This window comes from Taudactylus pleione, unplaced genomic scaffold, assembly GCF_031769625.1.
Source record: "Taudactylus pleione unplaced genomic scaffold, aTauple2 ptg000019l, whole genome shotgun sequence".
NCBI classification, from domain to species: domain Eukaryota; kingdom Metazoa; phylum Chordata; class Amphibia; order Anura; family Myobatrachidae; genus Taudactylus; species Taudactylus pleione.
The window spans coordinates 39860638-39885575 of NW_028284421.1; the positions used below are offsets into that span (position 1 = coordinate 39860638).

The 24938-nt window shown below is 41.4% G+C and overlaps 1 protein-coding gene across 9 annotated transcripts in view; it reads left to right on the forward strand.

The window, feature by feature from the left end:
• SBF1 (SET binding factor 1) overlaps positions 1 to 24938 on the forward strand; it is a 200543-nt gene that overhangs the window by 40782 nt on the left and 134823 nt on the right. For 5 of the 9 annotated variants that reach the window (XM_088447263.1, XM_088447315.1, XM_088447281.1 and 2 more), the window contains exons 2-9: positions 13275 to 13360; positions 13593 to 13724; positions 14368 to 14487; positions 18898 to 19008; positions 19185 to 19208; positions 23624 to 23729; positions 23840 to 23972; positions 24266 to 24374. In XM_088447263.1, the coding sequence (XP_088303389.1) occupies positions 13275 to 13360; positions 13593 to 13724; positions 14368 to 14487; positions 18898 to 19008; positions 19185 to 19208; positions 23624 to 23729; positions 23840 to 23972; positions 24266 to 24374 (821 nt within the window). The remainder of the gene's footprint in view (positions 1 to 13274; positions 13361 to 13592; positions 13725 to 14367; positions 14488 to 18897; positions 19009 to 19184; positions 19209 to 23623; positions 23730 to 23839; positions 23973 to 24265; positions 24375 to 24938) is intronic. The other 4 variants (XM_088447272.1, XM_088447296.1, XM_088447322.1 and 1 more) reach the window with 1 other exon arrangement.

Below are 24938 nucleotides of genomic sequence, written 5' to 3' on the forward strand. Positions count from 1 at the left end.
AATAGGTCAGTGTGCTATGGCGCTAACCACATCCTGGCAATAGTATATTTGTAAATCACTTTATTGGATTGCTCCTCCACCCTAAGACCAAATAAGCAGATTTTAGGATCTAATGTGCGGAGCATAGGAGCGGTCACCCTAATATCAGGACAGACACGAGTCCTAAAGTCAAAGACTTCAGATCAATCCCAAATGGGATGCCAGAAGAGAAGTTCTACTTCAATTTAGTGTCTTTATGATATTTCCTTTTCAAATTGGCAATAATTTTAATCTGAACTTCCCTCCCCCAACACTAGTCAAGCTAGTCAACGTATTTTCAAACTGTTTATAGAACTTTAAAGGGGCCTATCCATTAGCAGATCTTTCTAAAAGACAAAAGATTTATCTTTTGAAAATTCCTGGGGCTGCTGTGACAGATATCTGTCATGTACATGACAGATTTTTGCAAACGAACGATATTACATGACAACATTCTGGGAGTGGATTTTTTATGTTTCTATTAATTTTCATACAAAAATCGTTCGTCATGTGAGAGAGACGAAAGACCCAATTTGTCGGCCGCAGGAGTGCGCATTTTTATCGTTCAGAGTCTATCCATTAGCAGATAAATTGAACGACTGAACGATAAATCGTTCATCATTCAAATTTATGTGCTAATGGATAGGCCCCATTAGACACATCAACACTATTTTCAATTCATTAACACGGAAAAAACATATTGCAAATTAACTGATTTTATCCTAAAAAAATTTCCCTTAGTTGATGATCTTAATCGGTATGACAGCATTCTAAAAATGCCACCTAAACTCAGATGCTAAGAAGATGGCAACATGGTAAAGAAATGTTGTAAAGCTTTTATTTTGTTAAACTTCCTGCATATTTGTAGATTCACAAAATAAAGCAGCCAGGACCAGCATAACTATAGCCTTGCTTAGAAAATCTGCATTTCTAAACCAATGAAGGATGTGAAGAGCAAAATTAGTTTTGTTCTAAATCAAGTACAGTATCAATTGTTTTTCAGATTTGATATAAATGTGCTTCTTTTGCTGTGTTCATTTTTTGATGCAGACGAGTGTGATGGGATAACATGCATACTATTAACTTTTTTTTAATGCAGTTTTGTATTGCAATATTCTTTTGAATTTGGTGGTTATAAGTTAGTTTTACTTATGATTGCTTTTCTACTGTGGTGTTTTTTTTCTGTGGTACACTTTAAATCTCAGTAGCATAAATGTATGACAATTCATAAATGTATGTGTCATAAATAGGCACAGTCTGTCCTATTTATGTAATAAATACTTAGGCACGACATATTTTTGGTGCATAACGTCTTTGTCACTTTTATAATTGAGCTGCTAACACACACAGTACGTGGCTTTCTGAGATGGAAATAGAACAGGCAGTCTGTCCTACTGCATTCTCAGCACGATATATGATGCATAGATTCAGTTTTGACATTTCTCTTGTACTGATTTCCTGTCTCCATGCTACTGTGAACTCCTCTGCTGAGCAGGACAGAATGCAGGGTGGGGTCTGTGACAGGAACTTCTGGGGGACCAAGTCCCTCTTCCTGCATAGAGGTTGTTGGTTGTGGTGATTTTCAGTTTCCACAGTGGTCACTTGTCCCCTCATTTCTGTACGAGACACTAAAGCACAGGATATGCAGGAAGCGTGTATGATGAGTGCAAGTCAACAGACGCAGACTGTACAGAGGTCTTCAGCTTACTACTATTTTTTTTTACAGCGGCAGCAAGTGTTAATATGTAATATGCATTAATTAAAGATTTGTAGTATATTTGTACTTGATATGTGTGTAAATTATGAATATGTTTATAACTGAATATATTCTGTTAGTAGTATTTATAGATTTGTCAGTCTTTTACATGCTATTAATTTATATAATGACCCACTCTCAAGACTCAGTACTTCATCAAAGCCTTCCAGCTCCCATCCTAACTTGCTGCTACATACTCCTTCCTCCGTTTACCCCATCTGTGTCACATCTGTTTGTGTGCCCCTCCCCTTTAGAATGTAAGCCCTTACGAGCAGGGCCTCTGCCCTCTTGTGCTTCTCCTTACTTTACTTTCATCTACTTCTTACCCCCCACCAGGGCACTTAACACTAGGTTGCTTACGCTCTGTTGCATATCTAGGTGTTGTGGTCACTAATGTAGTAATGTATATTATCCATGTCCTTGTCCTATATTGTATTGTACTGTAAGTCACTTGTCAAATTATTTGTCTATGTACTTTGTAAGGCACTGCAGAACACTTGCGGCGCCATATAAATAAAGGATGATGATGATAATAATAATAATGACCAGTTTAGGTCTTATGACAATTAACTAATGGCTTAATTGTATTTCTAGAGTATACCTTGCCAGACCTCAACAGTGTTTTACTGAGGTTCTCCAATTATAGCAAAAACTATGCAGCATTTGTGTCCGTTTCTGTCTAGATTTACAACAGGTTATTTACATTTGTGTATATCTGTGCACTTTTCCCTACACTGTGGTATTTTACACAACAGAACTCTAGCTTTGTAGTTGGACCACAAGGATAACAGCCATTTGTATATAGCTATTTGCAGCCTTGTTAAACATTCTTAAATGATGCTGAATCATGGAGTACAATTTCTGTCAGGATTAAATAATAAGATCTAGAATAACAGGCTCTGCCTGAGACAGCCACGTCATGCTGCTGACCTCTCTGGCACAGCTTTCTACATGGAACAGTTGGTACACAGCACACTCCTTGCCTGGTATTGCATTTTATAGTGAGAACCTTTCTAGTGTCAATAAGTCTTGTACTATAGACAGACCTTCAATGATGATAAGGTTCTGAAGGTGTGTTTTGGATATATATATATATATATATATATATATATATAAATTTGAGATAAAAAACAGGTGTGTGGTGGTTTTCCTGAGAGATTTGCAGATAGCAACAGATTTGTTAACTGATGGATAAGTATTTAGGGCCTATTTATCAAACTGATTTCTCATAAAATTATGAAAAACCCATAGTGACAGCTAAGTATTTAGGTGGGTATTTATCAAAGCATTGAGAGATATAAGGTGGAGAGAGGTAAACTACCAACCAATCAGCTCCTTACTGTAATTTTTTCAAACAAACTTGTAAAATGGAAGCTAGAAGCTGATTGGTTAGTGCTTTCTCTTTGATATATACCCCCTTTAATTTATCTTTGATAAATACCCCCCTTAGTCTTAGCTGGCCTGACAAGCTACTTTTATACAAGGGGAGTTTAGGCGGGTTCAGCTATTTCTTGAAGCCCTCACTTTAATGAACAGGGCCTTTTTATTGGAAACAGAACTAACCAAGACCTTATATCTGATAAACACTGTTCGGTACTATGAAACGTCATAGCTGATATCAGGCAATATTTGCTGTTTGATAAATGATAAACGCGAGGCCAATGTATGTTTTGGCTTGTGATGTTTTCAGCTGTAGAAATGTAGTTTATTTGGGTTATATATAATGCAGCTTTTCCCCTTCCACTGTGTGTTTTCCAGTTTTTAAGCTTAGATAGGTCAGGTAGGGGCTTGCACATATCGGACACTTACAGTATTGCTGACAAGTTTGGTGTGAGGGTATACTTGCAATGCTGACCGGACGTTATGTGTTGTTTCTAAGTTAGGGGTGTCTTTCAAATGATTCAACATTATACCAGACGGAGTGGGATTGTATTACATAAATCCCGACAAGGAGAGACCGACAGGCTGAGGTAAGTTCTCTAACCCTCCCTTCTCTTCCCCCCCCCCCAACCCACCTGTAAGGGTGCCTAACCCTAATCTCCCCCTGTTAGTGCCTAAAGGGGGGGGTGCCTAACCCTAACCCCCCCCTTCCCCTAGCCTAACAACCCCCCCCCCCCCTCCACCCCATGGCTAAGAGAATGTGCCTGTACTTGCCTCGATTGGGCCCGCAGTGTTCTGTATTCCGGTGCCGGGATTATGGCAAACATCGGTATCTTGACACCTGTCATAACTCCTTAGCCGGCGTTCCGGCGTCGGGATTGTGTCCGGCGGCCGTCTGTCATATAACTACATCCCCACCAGATAGTGTATTGTTTTCAGTACTGTGGAGCCTATGGGAATACAGAAGGACCACATAATAAAGCAGAAAAAGTTTGCAGTTTGTGATCTCTTTCTGTTGGGTATGCAGATGCATTTTAAACGAAATACTGTTCTCAGATAAAAGGAAAGTCAACCTCCAGAGCAGTTTAAAGAATTTATAGCATAGATCAGTGGTTCCCATACTGTGCGCCGTGCCACCCTGGGGTGCCTTGGGACACTCATGGTGGTGGTCCAGCACCAAATCTAATTATTTATGGTCAAGTAATGTAAATATGTGGACAAATAGAAGCACAAACCTGTCCCCCACCACATAACTGAGCCTAAAGCAGTGTACGCACTTGGCAATATTACTGAGCGATTGCATGATTACGACATCGTAATCGTGCACAAGTTGTGCACTATAATGTCGGAAATGAACAGCAATGCGCGCTCCCGTTGGTCGTTTCTGACATCTATCATCGCCTGAACATGCAGGTTCAGGAATGATGGAGGGTGCCTACACTGAACGACATATCGTTCAGTGTAGGCACTACAGGGGACCAGGAATGACTGTACGATTACGATGTAGTGTGTACGCACCTTAAGGATGACAGGTCAGCACAATTTACTTCACTTTACCATATTTTGTGTGAATTTCTCAATAACAAACTTTTGGCTTAGGGGTGCCGTGAAAACAATGTTGATACTCCAGGGCAGGCATATCAAACATGCGGCCACAGAGTGTGGGCTCACATATATATAATTTGCGGCCCACACCCCTGCCACGATCGGAGCAGAGCTCCGATTAGGAAGTGTTTGCTTTACAGGCTTGCAACAGTGGTCTCTGTATCGATCAGAAGCCTCTGATCGTTTCAGAGGCCAGCATTCCAGGTGATGCAGCGCGCGGGTGAAGTCATGACTTCCCCCATGACGAGCGGAGCCTGCGCCTGCCACTCTGGATCTAATTGGATCCAGTCAGCGGCAGCGTTTACGCGGGACCCAGCAGCCGTCGTGAAGAAAGGTAATAGGGCAGGGCAGGATGCGGCACCCCGCTAAAACAGCCTAGCGGGAACACTATACCTCTTAATGTGGCTGAAATTGAGCTAAGTGGAGACTGTTTGTTTTTCTCATGGACAACTTTACGTGGCCCTTTTGCATGTCACGTCCAAACTAAATCTTATTCGTGTCAGGAGGAAAAATGACTAATTTGTCTACAAGGCAATCTTATAAGACCTTGGTTAATAAAGACTATTGCCGAAAATTCTAAATTGTTCCTGTGCGAAGCTGGGGCGGGTCACTAGTAGTCTATATTTCAGAGTGATCCACGAAAATAATTAGCCAGAATGTACTATTATGCAAGTGAATAGATATTGCCTGGAAAGCTTTTGTCTATATAGAGAGTGATATCATCCTTGTGTTTTCCAACCTAATCTAATTCTGAGTTGGGAGCAACACAAAAAAGGACAAACCATTGTAAAACCATGTTGAACTGCAGGTGGGGCAGATTTTAAATGTGCAGAGATTTAAGCTGCATACACACGGTACGATCTGTACCACCAACGACATTAAAGATATCGTTCAGTGAAGTCATCCTGCCACATCTCTGAACAGGCAAAGTTGACGATATCGTCCAGATTGGCCTTCATGTACGGTTGATCATAGATATCGTTATCGTTCATGCGGGAACGTGCATCGTTGGTCGTTCACTAAATAAAAATTACATATATAAACGATATATTGTTGAACGATATCGTTATCGTTCATATTGTAACCATATATCGTTCCGTGTGTATGCACCTTTAAGGTGCGTACACACTGAGCCAGTATTTACTCTGCATGCAAAAATAATGAATGTATTTGAACCTTATGCATTGCAGCATGGTTTGTCCCAAAGTTACTTGCTTTTTTGCTTTCCTCTCATCTCAGAATCTGCTCCAGAATGTGGTGAAGATTGTAAGCATGGAGTTTAGAGCTGTCTGAAACCGTTTTATCCCCTTTGTATTTTTTTGCACCCCCATTGGCAGTTTTAGTTGTACAATTAATTTTATCAATGATTTAACGCCCCTTTACATCTGCGATGTAATTGACCAATTCCCCGATACCTACACACCGACATGATGGATTTCACTGATTTGCTGATCACAATCAAAATATGATCGTGACCAGCAGATCTGGGATTTTTAAAATGAAAAATTTCACTGATTTCTCGAAGGGTCGGCGATCATCAATGGTCTCTAATCGGCATTGCCGGTCGGATCAGGGAATCGGTGAAACAGCTGGCAGATGTATGGGGCCCTTAGCTTATTCTTACAGAGCTTATTAGGCTGTTGCAAACAGACTTGTGACGATACTACATTTACCAACTGGTATACACAGCACTAATTTACATGTTTACAATTTTCCCTTATTGGTTTGGAATCTGTGGGGTTTTTCCTGGCATATACAAGGGCTTTACACTGCAGCACAAATTGTTTGGTACATCATCTCAATGATTCTTTAGGGGTTCTTCATCGTATGCAACTCTAACTGACTTAACAAGTGCAATTTCCATTCTGCCATGGAGCAACATTTATTAAACCACCAACCAAATTGTTTTATTTATGTCTGGAAGGCTCTAGGAAGCAGACATACCATGTCTGAGAGGGCATCACTGGGTAGGATGAGATGTAAGGAGGAGTTTTATCAAACCTTCCAAAGAAGACAAGTTCAGAAGTGGCCCATAGCAACTAAACAGATTCTACCTATCATTTTATAGAATGCAATAGATAAATGATAGCTAGAAGCTGATTGGTTGCAATGGACAAATTCTCCTATTGACCTTTAGAATATTTGATGCTTCTCCCAGGCATGTATCTCACACATCCAATTCTGGTATGCTCTCTATGGCAAGGTCTTGCTGCTACCGAGCCCTCTGGTCACTTTATATATTATAATTTGACAATACAAGTCAAGACAGTTGTGCAGGGTTTTATCTATACAAAATAAATCCCTTTTATAACCCTTTCACACTGCCAGCAAATAACCCGGTTTATTGCACATAAAGGCGCAGCAACCCGGGTTACTGTGCAGTGTGAAAGGGTCCAGTTGAAATGACCCGGTGTTTCAACTCTGGTAACAAGCAGGGTTGATCCCATCTCGTGGTTCAGTGTGAACAGGTAACCCGGGTTGAGGCGACTCTGGTTCCGTTCACTGCATAGGAAGAGCCGGCGCTTGGAGATTATCTCATCTCCAAGCTCCGGCTCGATGTTGGCGGTGACGTCATCGACCCGGCATTATTACCGGGTCGGGCCGCCAGTCTGAAAGGGGTCTCAACCAGTTCTCACCCGGGATGGACTCGTGTACAAATCCTGGGTGTGATCCGGCGTTTGCGATGTAAAAGAGGTATTCGATGTAATGGTTAGTATTCCTTTATAGTAATGTAGACATTGACAAGGAAAAGTATCTACTTAGAGTGCATTATATGTACTTCAAAGTGCAGACTGCAAAACATCACATTACAAAGCTTTTCAGAGTTTGGGCCTGTTAGTTTACACCACTGGTCGGGGAACAGGGGTAAATTACCCCAAATGGGGTAAATTACCCCAAATGGGGTAAAAATGAAATTCCTGGGGGTAATGGACGGACAGCCGGGCATGTATATTAATCATTGCATGCACGGCTGTCTGTCCATTACCCCCAGGAATGGAGGTCACTGGTGCCGGGTGCGGTTACAGGGGCATTATATGGGGGCACTACTACTGGGGCATTATATGGGGGCACTACTATATGATTTCCTTCCCTTCAAATCAAGGGATGGTGTAAACCGCTTTAAGTCTATGGAGGCTTTACTTGCAGGAGAGAAATCTTCCAATCTTTCTCCTGCAGCCGATCAGTTCCTGAAACTGACACAGTGTACATGTGCAGTGTCAGAGTCCCCCAGAGGAGCCTTTGATAATGTGAAAGACTCCCCCAAACTGGCAGGGAAGTAACTCACAGAGACAGCGGTTATCACTACCAGTATCCCTGCGTGTTTAGTCAAGTAAATAGCATCGATATTTTAGTTCAAAATACATAGGCCCCTTAGTGCTTCAATTTCATGATACGCAAGGTTTTTTTCTTCTTTACACTAATAGTTTCTTTCTGAGTTTTGAGCAAGCGGTTTAAAGAATGATCAGTCTAGTATTTTGTGAAGTTGCGATGAAATATGTTCCCCCACAAAAAAAAAAAATGTTCCTTCCATGCACCATTATAAAACACACTGCACTCATGTAGATTCCCTCTATCCCACGCCATAGTGGAGTTTTGTATGACCTAAATTCTGAACAACCTTAATTTCAATACCATGGGGTGCACTGAAAATCTTCTGAAACCTGTTTCTTGCCCTCTATGCCATATAGTGTTAGAGATGGTGGAAATATGCTACAGACGGAAGTGGTTTTGACACCACAGTTAATCTTAAAATGAAACTGTAAGCTAGGACTGTGACGCATCACAGGAAGAACTGCACCTGTATCTGCTGCTACATCTACAGGCTATGTACATTGTGCCGGCTGTACATGTGCTCAGCAGACACACACACACTTGCTAAATATTTACTAACTGGGTATTACTACTTTTGTTTGGTTAACATGGGTAAGTCTTCCAGATCATTTACGTTGCTTTTTGTTTGATCAGTCTGCATAAGGCAGTGTTTCTCAAACCCGGTCTTCTTGGAACCCTAATGGGGGGTATCCACTTAGCGATATACAAACGAGAGCACGATTGCGACATTGCAATCGTGCTGTCGTTTGTATAGCTAGTGATGTGCCTAGACTGAACATTCACTTGTTCAGTCCCGGCACATCCCTCATCCCCGCACATGCTGAACCTGAAGAGATCGTCAGGTTGATCTGCATGTACGGGCGATGTCGGATGTCGGAAGCAACCCGCGGGCACGCGCATCGCGGGTCGCTTCCGTCCAAAACATGCTTGATGCATGCGTGATTTGCAAGCGATTGCACGATAACGACATAGTTATTGTGCAGTCGCTTGTTTAAATCGCTTAGTGGATACCCCCCATATCAGTGCACGTTTTCCAGTTGATCAAGCTGGAGTGTAGGTGTTTTAATTGACTGACTCAATAGAATTTTTTTCCGAGGATACCTTGAAATCCCCCGCTGTTAGGGTTCCATGAGGTCTGAGTTTGAAAAAACACTCTCATAAGGTATTGTGAGGAATAATACATATTGAATGCAGTACATATATATATATATAGAGAGAGAGAGGTGTGTGTGTATATCTATCTATCTATCTATCTATATACACACACACACACACACACACACACACACACACACACACACACACACACACACACACACACACAGTCAGGTGCATAAATATTGGGACATTGACAGAATTTTCATATTTTGGCCTCTATTCACCACCACAATGGCTTTGAAGTGAAACAAACAAGATGTGCTTTAACTGCAGACTTTAAGATTTCATTTGAGGGTAATTACATCCAAATCAGGTTAACGGTGTAGGAATTACAACGGTTTCTATATGTGCCTCCCACTTTTTAAGGGGCCAAAAGTAATGGGACTATCAACTCAAAAGCTATTTCATGGACAGGTGTGGGCTATACCCTCGTTATTTCATTATCAATTAAGCAGGTAAAAGGTCTGGAGTTGATTCTAGGTGTGACATTTGCATTTGGAATCAGTTGCTGTCTACTCTCAATATGAGATCCAAAGAGCTGTCACTATCAGTGAAGCAAGCCATCATTAGGCTGAAAAATCAAAACAAACCCATCAGAGAGATAGCAAAAACATTAGGTGTGGCCAAATCAACTGTTTGGAACATTCTTAAAATGAAAGAACGCACCGGAGAGCTCAGCAACACCAAAAGACCCGGAAGACCATGGAAAACCACTGTGGTGGATGACAGAAGAATTATTTCCCTGGTGAAGACAAACCCCTTCACAACAGTTGGCCAAATCAAGAACACTCTCCATGAGGTAGGTGTATATGTGTCAAAGTCAACAATCAAGAGAAGACTTCACAAGAGTGAATATAGAGGGTTCACCACAAGATGTAAACCATTGGTGAGCCTCAAAAACAGGAAGACCAGATTAGAGTTTGCCAAACAACATCTAAAAAAGCCATTACAGTTCTGGAACAACATCCTATGGACAGATGAGACAAAGATCAACTTGTACCAGAGTGATGGGAAGAGAAGAGTATGGAGAAGGAAAGGAACTGCTCATGATCCAAAACATTCCACATCATCAATGAAGCATGGTGGTGGTAATGTCATGGCGTGGGCATGTATGGCTGTCAATGGAACTGGTTCCCTTGTATTTATTGATGATGTGACTGCTGACAAAAGCAGCAGAATGAATTCTGAAGTGTTTCGGGCAATATTATATGCTCATATTCAGTCAAATGCTTCAGAACTCATTGGACGGCGCTTCACAGTGCAGATGGACAATGACCCGAAGCATACTGCAAAAGCAACCAAAGAGTTTTTTAAGGCTAAAAAGTGGAATGTTATGCAATGGCCAAGTCAATCCCCTGACCTGAATCCGATTGAGCATGCATTTCACTTGATGAAGACAAAACTGAAGGGAAAATGCCCCAAGAACAAGCAGGAACTGAAGACATTTGCAGTAGAGGCCTGGCAGAGCATCCCAGAAACCCAGCGTCTGGTGATGTCTATGCGTTCCAGACTTCAGGCTGTAATTGCCTGCATAGGATTTGCAACAAAGTATTAAAAAGTGAAAGTTAGATTTAGGATTGTTTAGTTCAGTGTTGGCTAACCTTGACACTCCAGCTGTTATGGAACTACATAACCCAGCATGCACTGCTACAGTTTTGCTATTAGGGCATGCTAAAACTGTGGCAGGGCATGCTGGGATATATAGTTCCACAACAGCTGGAGTGTCAAGGTTAGCCAACACTGGTTTAGTTTGTCCCATTACTTTTGGCCCTTTAAACTGTGTGGGGCCCATATAGAAACCGTTGTAATTCCTACACCGTTCACCTGATTTGGATGTAATTACCCTCAAATTAAATCTGAAAGTCTGCAGTTAAAGCACATCTTGTGTGTTTCATTTCAAAGCCATTGTGGTGGTGAATAGAGGCCAAAATATGAAAACTCTGTCAATGTCCCAATATTTATGCACCTGACTGTACGTATATACGTGTGTGTGTGTGTATGTATATATATATATATATATATATATATATATATACACACATATACTTTAGCTGGGTACACACTTTATAATTCTCAGGCCGACCTGTCAGATATTTGGTCTTTTGTTCGATAATTAGCTGCACACGCTATGTTTGTCACGTCAGAAAGAGTGTATGGAGATCGGCCTGATCCTCCATATAACAAACCTCACCTCAACAATTTAAAGTCCAGGTTATCGTTTAAAATTAAGCAAATACTGTATAGGTTGTACACTCCACAATGGTGTTATCGGAATTGTTTCAGCCATTGGCTTAGTCATTGGCAAATCTGCCAGGTGTGTACTTTTAAAGTAGATAACCTAAGAAATCACTTTGTTTTACAATTTCTAGATTAGAACTGCATTTTTGCAAAGAATCAAATAAACGAAAGGCAGACTTATTTATCCTACAGAATTGCGTGTTCTGATTTAAAGGTTTAAACCACAATTGAACAATTTGAAGATTTGTTGCCCGATCTTTAAGCTGGGCATCCACTATACAATTTTCAGTCAGATATCTGTCCAATCTGGCTGGTTGGAATGAAAATCTGGTAATGTATGGGAGCAAATGACAAGCGCTCACAAACACTGGAAAATAGCCAAAAATGGTTTGCCCTTTTTTGTGTTTAAAACCATATGGTCGACTGTCATTTGTCATTCCAACCAGCCAGATTGGACAGATATCTGACAGATAATTGTATAGTGGATGCCCAGCATTAGGCTTTTCCAATCTAGCAATCTGCGCCCATACATTACAGATTTTTTCAGTGATTTGCAGATTATTTACAGCAAATACAGATCTGCCAATCTTGAAAAGCCCATGATTTTACTAGCAATGGTTTGCAAATCTGCTGACTGTTACCATAAACAAGCAATCAAAGCCCCAATTGATCTGTGAAGTCCAACTTGTTGGACAATCTGATTTACCAACTCCAATCACTTTTTTGGTTGAAACCTGCAATTGTTCAATTGTGGTTTTCTGATTGCTGATGTATGGGGGGCCTTAACCTGCTGGTATGATTAGTAGGTTCTTGCTTCTGTCAGAATGCTGTAGAATGTATGTATAGTTTGTCCCTCCATAAAGGCAACAATCGGAGATAGAGAAAAAAAACAGCATCATTTTGTCATACAGGTTGTTCCGGGGTAATTATGTTGGTATATCAGATTCTCCAGGACATCTTTCAAACAGTTGTCTGTCTCTTTCCAGAAATTTCTTAACACTAAGCAATCAATACTAAACACTTCTCATTTCCACAATATGTATGTATAAAATTCCCCAAATAAAATGGGACTGTGATGAAGTTTCTGGATCATAGTGTAATAGTAAGCCGTTTGTACTTGGTGGTGTTTCTGTTTTGCTTGGATAGTGAATGTTTAATGGCATTTTGAACTACAATGAGCTATTCTTTTTGGTTAGTGATAAATCAGTTTTATGCGGTTACATGTTTTCATGAGCAGAACGTTATTTAATTAGAAACATATTCTATCCAGATGATGGCTGGGGGTAAACAGTTGATATCATGTGTGAAATAATATTGTTTGCATTGTCCTTATGGCGTTTTTAGTGGGACACTTAATATCATTTGTTTAATTTTGTGATTATCGTAAAGTTCTTGGAGGTAACTAATTATTGTGTAGAATATTTGGATACTTTCCCTTCTGTTTGTCGTATGTATTGTCTGCACAGATGATTACTCTGTAATATATAGATTCTTCAGAACAAAATAAAAAATAAAATATGTAATGGCAAACTTTGTGTTTTTATTTAGATTTAGACTTTAAAAAAAAAAAAAAAACCTATATGCAACCCATTTTATGAAATACATAAAGTAATTTTTATATTTTATTTTGCCCGATATAAGTTATTACTCTTCCAAAGTACTGGTCATAGTTTTTAATTGACTATTTCAAAGTTTTATTTTAGACGTTTTCATTGGGATCATTGTGTTATGATTTATAATGTTAGACTTGGATAAGATGTCATGTGATTTTTTCCTCTTCCTGTAGGCAGTGGCATAGGACAGGGGAAGATTCTGCAGAGGTTCCCAGAGAAAGATTGGGAAGACAATCCCTTTCCCCAGGGCATTGAACTGGTAAGTGTTATGATAAATGCCGACTTGTAATGTGTACATTCTCTGTACATTAGTCAGCTGTGAATTTCACAGATGAATCTTTGCTTTATGCAGAAAACATGTTCTGTGAGTCTTCCTTGTTCTCGCTAGGTTTTTCAGAAACCTTTCATGATCCTTAAAGGTCCAGTAAACACAAAAACTATTCATGCCTTCTATCTCTTTTCATAAAATCCCCTTTTCTATTCTTTACTAGTTCTGTCAGCCTAGTGGATGGCAGCTGTATACAGAGAAGAATCCTCCAACGTTCTTCATTGCAGTTCTGACCGACATCAATTCAGAGCGTCACTACTGTAGTTGCTTCACCTTCTGGGAGGAAATCACACAGGTATATCTACTTTTTTATTTTATTATTTATTTGCTGTGTATGTATACACCCACATTATGTTCTCTACCTTGTTCTGTTAGGTCTCTGATTTCCATTGCACACAACCATTGTGTTTTTGTCATTAACCCTGCTTAGGTCTTTACGTATACATCCATAGTCTGCATTCCCTGCCTAAGTAAGACCTACTTATTATGTCTTGTTGAATTCAAATGTCTTGTATGCAGTCACTGTTCACAGACTGAGTTTGCTGTCACAATGTCTAACTCTCTGTGCTTCCTTCTCTTTTTCTCTGTCTGTTATGTCAAGAACTTAAGGAACCAGAAGCTAATGTGGTTTAATTTACCTTTTTTTAATTTTATTTCCGTAATGATCATAAATAGTCTGATTGAAGACCTGCATGTATAATAATAGTCTTTTAATTTGGACCTGTAATCTAAAGCTAGTTTTAGAAACATACTGGGGAGATTGATCTACTTAATAAGCAAAATGACCAGATGGCATATGCTAATTCCTGGATAAAGGCTGCTTCAAATATTTGTTTTGACACCACAAAACTTAAACACCCGTTGAATATATTACACATATTTGATAATACACAAAACCTTCAAAGCTATTTAATCTTTATATACCCTGAATTCTATAGAACCTTATTGATCAGAAAGATGGAGAAGCAGAAGATACCCCCCTGCCGTCTGCATCTCAGCTTTATGCTCCCAAGACTCTGGTACTCGTGTCACGTTTGGATCATCCAGAGGTCTTTAGGGTGAGTTGCCTTCACTGGTATCTGACTACCATCCTATCTGACATCTATATTTTGTCTAGAAGGCTGGACGACCTTCATTTTATGTTACAGGTGTGAGGTCTATGCACAGCTCTTACAGTGTATATCATTATCAAATATATATGTATATGTTGGTAATATCCCCAAAAAGTTCTAGGGGGTGATTTTATTCTTCGTGATGGCCACATTAAGGTGCTCAGGAAAATTGGTTACTATAATGCAGCTCTTTGAATGAATTGCCCCTGTAAAGTTTAGTATGTTGATGGGCGACAGGTGACTTAGTGCAAGATGCATTTATCTTCGACCTCCAGCTCTATCCTGCTGTATTGTGATATTTTTTGTTATAGCTTGTGACACCAGTTTAAATGTTGTTACAGGTAGATGCCTCTTTCTTTAATTAAATGTATTGTTTTAACTTATTATTGAGAATAACTGAGATTAACCACTTAACTGATGATTTTTCTCATTCATCCATGGAGAACACAGGGATTACAATGGGTATAGGTGGTGAGCTAGCTGAAGCCTTGGCATCAGACAGTTCATTTATTACAAAGGCTCCCTCTCCCCTATACCCCACCACCAGCCTACAGGACCAGTTTTAGTTTGGTGCCTGTACTAAGGGCATGTTTTTTAGGGGGTTCCTATTAGTCCCCCTGGTTTTAATTTAATTCATGAGTGGGTGGTGGTGGGACAGCATCCTAGGGACGTCCCCACATTTTCCGTGCCGGTGGCCAGTGCACTGGCAACTGGGTCAATGTCTCCGGCCAAGTTCCTCAGCACACCACGGAGCTACAGCCAGGAATTGGGTAATGCCGTTCCCTGCTTGCACTATTAATTATAGCGGCTATTTCCCTGGGGATTGCCGGAAGGGAGAGTACAGCTTATACCATTAGCTACTCCCCCACCCCTTGGTGCTTCCCTATCTCAGGCTACCCGCCAAAAGGGCTTCTCTCCCCACCCACAGACAAGTGCTTGGCAGACATTTTACAGGCCTTTGCTGAAGCTGAGAGAGACATGGACTGCCTCCCTGTATACCTCACCTCACAGTCAGGTTATTAATTTGGTTCCTTCCTCCCCTGTTGGGGTTGATTTGAACATTATATTGCCCATTTATACTTCTACATTGAATGTTTTCTGTGTGCCTGTTTTGTTTAATAGTGTATAGGAGTAGTCTCATAGGCTCTTGACTTTCTGTCTGCTGCCCTTTTTATCCATTTAAAATTTTCTACTGTCTTCTGTTATTTTTCTGTGTTTAGTCTTCTACTTAGTGGGAACACTCATTTGTTTATTAATCTTTCACATTTAATTACCGCTACAGGTTGAGTCTCCCATATCCAAAATGCTTGGGACCAGGGGTAATTTGGATAATGGAATATTCTGTATTTTGGAATATTTGCATATCATAACGAGATATCTTGGGAATGGGACCCCAATATACACACAGAATGCACTTATGTGTTATATACACCTTATACACACAGCCTGCAGGTAATTTTATACAATATTTTCAATAATTTTGTGGCTCAAGCAAAGTTTGTGTACAGAAATGAAATTCATTTGTGTTTCATATACACCTTATACACACAGCCTGAAGGTAATGTTATACAATATTTGTAATAATTTGTGCCTTAGACAAAATTTGTGTACATTGAACCATCAAAAATCAAAGGTTTCATTATCTCAGTCATGCCAAAATTATTCTGTATTTCGGAATATTTGGATATGGGAGACTCAACCTGTATATACATTGTTGTAGCCCTACTTATTTATTTGTGGTGTTCTCACATTCAGTGCTCTCCCAATAAACTTGTATGCCACTATTTTATTATAAACTTCTGTGTGTGGCGATATTTTTTGGAACACTTTTTGATGTCTTCCAAGAACAAGGCACCCATGGAGGGGGCTACTGCTGTGCTGCACAACCGCAAGAACTGTGCTGAAGCACTTTCTCTTCAAGCACAGGATCATGATGGCTTATGTGTCAGGTGTTTCACAGGTATACAGCGAGAGGTCCCTTCGGCCAGGGCTTCCTCTCAGGAACCGGCATGGGCTTCCATGATCTCGCAGGTAATGTTGCAGTTAGCTAACAGACTTGCAACCCCCAGACCCACCTCTTGCTACAGGTATGGGTTAGTTGGCTAATATTTTGCCTACTCAGGGAGACGCACAGCCTGCTGCTGTAAAGCCACCTTGGATTCAGACCTTCTCACAGTCAGTACAGGATGTAGCGCAGGTGTATACTTCTCCCCAACAAATGCTGGACAGGGGCCGCCGTCCAGATGCAGACCCACCCGGTAGGATAGCCGTATGCCCCCATCTTTGTGTGACCCCAATTCGGATGTTTTCTCAGACGGCGCGAACAATGTCTTCATCTTTTCTGAAGTGGAAACCTCCTCTGTTCTGGAGAACTCTCAACCCCTGGTGGATGTTGAGGCCCCAATCTGGGCGGTTAAGTATGCTTTGCTGATTAAGGACTCTGACCAGACTTCTAAGTCTGACGCTCCTGTATTTAAATGTCCGAGAAAGGGGGGCTGCAGAGTTCACTTTCTCTGCTCAGCTGGAAGACCTCCTGTCGAGGTGTGGGCTTATCATAACAAGCGTTTTGCAGTGTCTAAACGCATTTACACATTCTATCCTCTTCAAGCTGCAGATCGGACCAAATGGGAGTCCCCTTCTCCGGATGACACAAACATTGCCAGATTGGTGAGATCTACGACCCTTCCTATCCCAAACACTACTTCCCTTAACATCCAACAGATAGGAAACTAGAAATTTTCCTTAAAAAAAGCTTTTGTAATGCAGGAGCAGTCGCGCGCCTAGCTCTTGCGTCCGTTTCGGTGGCTAAAACTGTGGAGCGCTGGACTGACTCCCTGGATGAATGTCTATGCTCCGGAGATCACAGGTCAGAATTATTGTCTCTGGTTGAGCATATCAGGGAATCAGGCACTTATCTTGGGGAGGCAGCCATTGATGCCGACATCTTCACTTCTAATGTGTCATACTTCTAATGTATGTTATCACAAGTCGCTGCCAGGAGTGCCCTCTGGCTTCGTACCTGGCGGGTGGATGCGGAATCCAAGAAGGCTTTCGAGGCTCCTTCCATTCAGATAGTGGCTACGGTACATGCTTCTAAAACAGCCTTTCTTCCATCTGTTGCGGCACCTAGGTCCCGCACTTCTAGATTTCACTCCTTTTGTCCTTAGGGAAGAGCCAAGGGTCAGTCCTCCACCAGGTTCCTGGGCTCTTCCTCTAAGAGCTCAAAGTTCAGAGGAAAGCATACCTGGTCTATTAGACGCCCAGCTACCAAGCCGGCTGACAAGCCTTCCCATGACGGGGTGGGCCTCCACCTTGAATCCCCCAGCGTGGGGGGCAGTCTTCTGCTTTACTCCAAGGTCTCTGGATGTCGACAACTTCAAAGGCCTGGATAAGATGAGTAGTATTCCAGGGTTACACTCTTATCTTCAGGGAAAGTCCTTCAGCTCAGTTTTTTTTCCACAGGCCTTCCGGTGGATCTAAGAAAGGCAGGATCTCTCTGAGAGACCATTTGTTTTTTACTGACTTCCCAGGTCTCAGCCGCCAGGATGTACATGTGTGCAAATGGTCTCTCCAACCGGAGGTTTCTCAACTCCTAGTTCAGAATTGGGTCCATCCGGTCATCGACATGATGGCCTCACGACACAATCGCGAGCTACCGAAGGCACCTGCGATCCGGGAGCTTTTCTGGTAGATGCACTAGAGGTTCGGTATACGTTCCCACTCTTCTAAATCTTTCCTCCAATTTCAATGATTCCACGTATCCTCTGCAAGTTGAAGTTGGAGGGCGGCACGGTGATCCTCATTGCTCCAGATTGGCCATGCAGACCTTGGTACCCTAATTTTCTAAGTCTCTCCATCGACACCCCGTGGCTGCTTCCCCTCTGGCCGGATCTTCTGTCTTAAGGCCCGTGGTTCCATGCGGATTTGGCCGATTTGGTCCTGTGGGCTGGGGTTTGGGGTATAGGGAAGCGGTAGCCTGTGCTGCTGGGTAAAGAAATGTAACAGTTTGGTGCTCCAGGCTCTAACTCACCACCTATACCCATTGTCATTCCTGTGTCCCCATGGACTCAGAGAAAAGTATTTTACAGATAACGACAAAACTCCAGATTTTTCACCAAATACCGGTCAGAAATTCGTCATTTTTTTTACTTAATAAATATTAAAATGTATTTTTAAAAAATATATTTAAATAGTGTATTTAAAAATAAATATACTTAGGGTGTGTTTTGCATAATCGTCTTAATGCCAGGTAAGTGGTTAAGAGTAAGGTTAGAGAGTCACCTATGGAGTGCATCAGGTTACCTATTACTAGGGTAATAAGAAGCATGTCATGATTTAACGCCTCTTCACTTACAGGACTCCCTAGGACTGATTTACACCATTCACACAGATGGCCTGAGCGTATCTCTGGAGAATGTCATAGGAAACTTGCTAACCTGCACTGTCCCTGTCACCGGGGGTTCCCAGGTGAGTGTTACCAGAGAGTTATGGTTATGCTTTATGTGAATAACTGGGCAGCTGAAAATAGAGTTTCTTGCAAAGCATTTTATTATGCCTGTTAGAAATTTTGCGTGTTGAACATAGTTTTACTATTTAGAGCTTGTGCATTGCTTTCTGACTCCATGTTAATCTTTGTCTCCCAGTCTGACCCGGAGCAGGATTCTATGGTATGCACCTCATTATAATTGCTGACACACTGCCTGCTTATCCTCTCCCATCACCTCTTTTGGGGAAATGTGTGTTCCCTTCCATGTGTGAAGATTTAAAAGAAAATGGGAATGGCATAATATATTCCCAAAAGTGGAGTACCGAAAAAATGTTTTGAAAACCGTACATTTTTTTATTTAATTATACACAGATTATACATTTGGCAATAGATTTTAAATAATGTAAAAACATTCCCCCTCCTGGCAGAAACATGGTATCCTTATGCCTAGCTTCCCATTAGTTCTCCCCCCCCCCCCCCTTGGTGGTGCCTAAAATACCATGATGCACAAGGACTCATGCAGATTGTTGCAGTGACTTTTTGAATCAGCTGCATCTACAACCTCGGGGCCTGATTCATAGATGGATGCTAATGCGATCGCAGCTGCGTACCGTGCGGAAACACAGCTGTGATGGTATTAGCGGCCATCTCTGAAAACATGCTAATAGTTCCAAAGATCCCCTGAGCATAGGGACACCATTGCTGACTTCTCATTTGCGTCAATATCTGTAACATTGACGCACATTGAGCAGCCATCTTGCCCTTGCGGAAGGTCTGACCAGCCACAAACAATGCAACTCTCCTCAAGCGCAGAGGGCTCTCATGCTACGCAGGAGATTGCAATGGCTAATTTATGCACACCCATGTAACTGCGTTTAATCGGTAAGACACACCTGCATTTTTCTGACTACACCCTGTTACCTCCCTCTAATGCTGACTGCCTCTCACTCATTTTGTGAATGAGTTCTCTGTGCGTGCGAAATCGCAGGACAATCGCAGCGTGTGCGCAGTGCAACTTATACGCATGTGCAACAATCGCTCAATCTGCGTAAAAATCGCCAATGTGTCTGTCTCTGAATCAGTCTCTCAGTTTCTGTTTTGAAACCCCCTGTCAGGACCCTGCAGTTCTGTCAGATTATGGCAGCAATGTTTTATATACCCACACATTTATTTTCTCTTTTAGTGGTAGTGTGACACAGACAGTTGGTTCCGACAACTACTATCTAGGTAACTAGTATAAAAGTGCATCCTCCTTTCTATAACTCTCCTTTTTCTTTGTTTTTCCTAATGCCCTACCAAGGAAGTAGGCACATTACTTTTTGGGGGGGATTTTGCTTACAGTAATCTTTTTTTTACAGTAATTTCAGGAATCTCCTCACCTTGCCAATGTAAAAGGGCTGTTCTCTGCCCAAGGCCTTACTTGTGCTCAAATAGACCCTTGTCTGCCTGAATTCAGGCGAATATGGTCATTGCTACAGACACCGGAAGCATCCTATCCCCAGTCTTGACAGTGCCCTCGTCAGAAAGTGCTGAATGGAAACAGCACTGTCCCTGACAGCCGAAGAGCCGATTTACAGACTGAACTCGCCGGAGTGGGGTTAGCTTCAACACAAGGACAGCTATTTGTCTTATTTGTCATTTGGTGGCTGTGAGGCTGAGGGAGGGGCCTGTGGAAGTGAGGTCTTGCAAACACAACACTTAGTGGAAAGTAGCTGTCATGCTTGGACTATGTCCTCTTCTGTACGGTCACCATTTTTAAGATTTGCATAGTTGACTATCGGCTGCAACCCGCTATAATACTTTTAAGCTTTGTTGTTTCAATCTTCCCAGTGTGCTCATAGTGCTGCCTATTGATGATGGTCTCCTGTTCTCACATAATCTCTCCTTTTATGTGAAGTGTTCTCTTTTTCTCTCTTTACATACAGCAGGTGGTAAGTGAGCTCATCACTTAAGACAGCAGCAGGGTAGTAGATTCAAGCTGTCCACTCAGGATGGGCATTGCTTTTACTCAGAATTTTGTGTCCAATATGAGTTTTGCAGTAGCTTTATGGTCCTTGGTGTGTACTAAATGCCAGACTAAATAACCTGTGACTCTGATGTCCTCCATGCCACTCCATGGGGCTGAAAAACTTCACACCTGAGCCAGTGGGTCCATTCACTCAATCTGTGTTGCAATTTATTGCCTGCCTAGCTGACAAGGCAAGCCTGAGAACCTTGGGGCATTTCTATCCCAGAACTTGCTTGTGTTGGGTCTGTAAGGCAGTCCCTAAAAATAAATTTGCAAACCTGTTACCCACAGTGTATTTGTTCTCCTTCCCTGCCATTTAGTCTTCTGGCTAATGTTTCAGATCATTTGGAACCTTCCTCAAGTGAAGAAGAAGGCTAAACCAGGAAGTTGCAGATGTGGCCCTTAATAATTCTCTCTCCCTTCCAGAATCTGCAAACACTGTGACATTCTATATATTGTCTTATCAGATAGTATGTTTTGACCAGAAAATGGAGCTTTTGCAAGACGACCCTTGTGTTACTTTGTTTTTTTTAAAGCGATTTGTTGTATTGTTGTTTTCAACCCTGTATAGGTTTATAAGGCGTTGTCTCAGGAGAATGGTATGATCCAAACACTTCCATGCCTCATGCCGTTTCAGCCCTTTTACACTTTTTGTTATGGAGATTTACAGTTGAGGAATTCTCTGCTGTTGTCTGCCCTCATCTTTAACAGCTATCTTGGGAGAATCCCAATTTCTCTTGGGGTCACAGAGTCTTTCAGGGACCCTTGGTCACTATGGTATATGGTCTATTTGACCATGTAAGAGGTGCTGGACCTCTTCTGCCCCGTCTCAAACCATCAGAGGGGTTACATTTTCTAGGATATTATTTTCTGGCTGCTGTTTCAGTTTTGCAATTCAGTGACCTGGTAGACCTTTTACAGTCTCCATACCTGTTTCTTCATGGACTCAAAGGTAGTCACATGTTATGCCTAAATTCCCTTTCAACCACAAAGAGGCATAAATTCTCAGATTTTTCACGTTGTCTGCTGATCTACCTGTCCAGAGTTCTGCCATGTGGACATCCTGTTTGTAAGTGAGCCATTTCCTGGGAGTAATCATCTCCTGCTTAATCAAACCTGAAATTTAGCAGAGGTGCGTTCCAATATCCTATGGTCTGATAATGCAGTCGACCAAAGTGATCAATCTTTCTTGGTTTGTCATTGAGTTCAATGAACCATGTGTGCAAAGTGGCAACTCGGTCACACATTCTTTTTGCAAATGTTTTTAAAGTGGACATATTAGTCTTTGCTGAGTTCATCTTTAGTGGGACTGTCCTCCAGCCATTGATTCCCCTCTCAGAGACTGGGTTTGGGATCTCCCATTGTCGTCATCCTATTATTACTGAGAGAGAAGTGGGCAAATTCGTACTTGTTGTTAAATCCTTTTCTTCAAGGCTGTAATTAAACAGGCTAACCCGCGTAGGTATGCATGTCTCTGTTCATCCACTGCATCTTTTCTTGTCATCTTGGTGGGCTAATTGTGAACAGAGGAGCAGTAGGTGTACAGGGTAATTATAGGGAAAAGGAGTCTGTTCTTTTTTTTGTCATTGCCCTGCCTCATAGGGGTGCAACATTTCCCAATGTCCATGTCTCCCTACCGCTTCGGAGACACAGATTTAATGAAATTCCTTATTTATACTGGACATAGTGTAAAACAACCCAAAAACTTAAAGCAGAAGTAAATCTTTTGAAAATGTTACAGTTTTTAGAACATCTTTTTATATTGCACTTCTGAAATTCTTTCCACATGTCTGCAAAGATTAGGCTAATAGCAAGCACCATGGGAGATCCAGTCTTAATTTTTTTTTTAGTGTTATGGTCCCAATAATAATTTTACATATACTGCTTTATGATAATAAAACTATTTTATATTCCACATGCAAAGTAGTCATTTTTCCTTTACAATATGCCTGTACTACAGTCATTCTAATGAACAATTGATTGGTATATTTATTCTGCTTTTTTAAGGGTATACTAAAACTATGATATTTTGATTGCAGCTATTACATAAGCAGTGATCTCTACCATGTGTTGCAGTGTCAATGAGGGAGGCATGATGACTATAGGAGTCATTTATTCCTAGGTTACAATGTGCTTTTGATGGAGGGTAAACAATAAACATACGGCACAGCCTGCCTGCACTCTTCCAAAATAAATGTACAGTGTAAGCAAACCCTAAGAGTATGATGGGAGGGTCTGACCATGCATACTATACATTTTTCTCCTATGGAGTGTGTCCGTAAAATCTATGGGCACAAGTTTCCATACACGATACACGGAAATGAGCACATTCCTCACTCACTGTGTGGCTGCTTTGTGGCCTAAACTTCTGTAGTGACCCCTCTTCCTGCTGTTCACCTGCTCTGCCCTATCCTTAGTCCTCACAGTCTCCAGATTTTTTTTACGTCACACAGTCTGAGTATACTTCCCTTTCTCACTTGAATGCTGCCACAAAGTCTTCTATTTATAATATCTCAGTCTTACTGGAATGCATATGTACAGTAATTATTCTAATATCTAAATGTTGTTTACTTCTGAAATACAAACAGAGAACCATATCTCTGGGAGCAGGGGACCGTCAAGTGATACAGACCCCAATATGTGACTCGCTTCCTGTCAGCAACTGTAGTGTGGCCATGTTATTTCGACAGCTTGGTAAGCACCCATCAAATGCTCAGTCAGCCTCTTATCTCTGTCTATTAATTGTATGATTTTTTTGTTTTCCATCTTTCTTTGACATTTTACTTTTGACTCCTACTCTGCAGGCATCACCAATGTACTGTGCCTCTTCTGTGCAGCTCTCACTGAGCACAAGATCTTGTTCCTTTCACGAAGTTACCAACGTTTGACTGAAGCGTGTAGAGCCCTGTTGGCTATAATGTTCCCTCTCCGATACTGGTAAAATTCTCATCAATTGCAAACATCATCAAACTAGTACATACGAGAGAACAGGCATTTCATATTGGCAAGTTTGGGATACTTCTGAAGCTTGCCCTAATATGTGGTACCACAGATGCCCTTAATTCTTTCATTTAAGATTTTATTTTACTTTTTAGAAAAACACACACACACACACACACACACACACACACACACACACACACACACGCACGTAGATGTAACAAAAGTACTAAAAAGTATTAAACACTCTTCCACTACTTCTGCTTTACACCTTGCTTTTTGTCTTGCAGTTTCACATATGTACCCATTCTCCCTGCTCAGCTTCTTGAGGTTCTCAGCACCCCCACACCATTCATCATTGGAGTAAGCGCTCTCTTTCGGGCAGAGACCCAGGATTTGGTGAGAAGTATTTTTAGAGCTTGCTTATCCACTCTCACTCTTGCTGCCCCAAGTGAGCCACTTTCTATACATTGTTGACATATTGCTTTTTGGCAGGTGCACCTATATCCTCACATTTGCTTGTTTCTAGGGTCAGTGCATGTATGTTTAGGCTTAGCTAACATTTACTTTTGATCTTGACTGTAAACTGTTGCCCTATTTTTATTAGGGATGTGCAGGCTCGGATATTTTCGAGTTTGCACGTGGAGTTCGGATTTTTCCCTCCAAAAAAACGGAACTCAGAACGAGGCAAAACGTCATCTTACATGGACGAACATAATCATTCCTGGACTTTTGTCCAGGAATGATGATGTTCGTCCATGTAAGATGACGTTTTGCCTCGTTCTGAGTTCCGTTTTTTTTGAGGGAAAAATCCGAACTCCACGTGCAAACTCGAACCTATCCGAGCCTGCACATCCCTAATTTTTATACCTCTGATCACACAAATGAGTTTCTCTGAGATCAGCTAGTACTTGAATTTTGTCTGTCTGATCTTAGAGGTCCTTTTTAGGCAAGTTTGTCCCT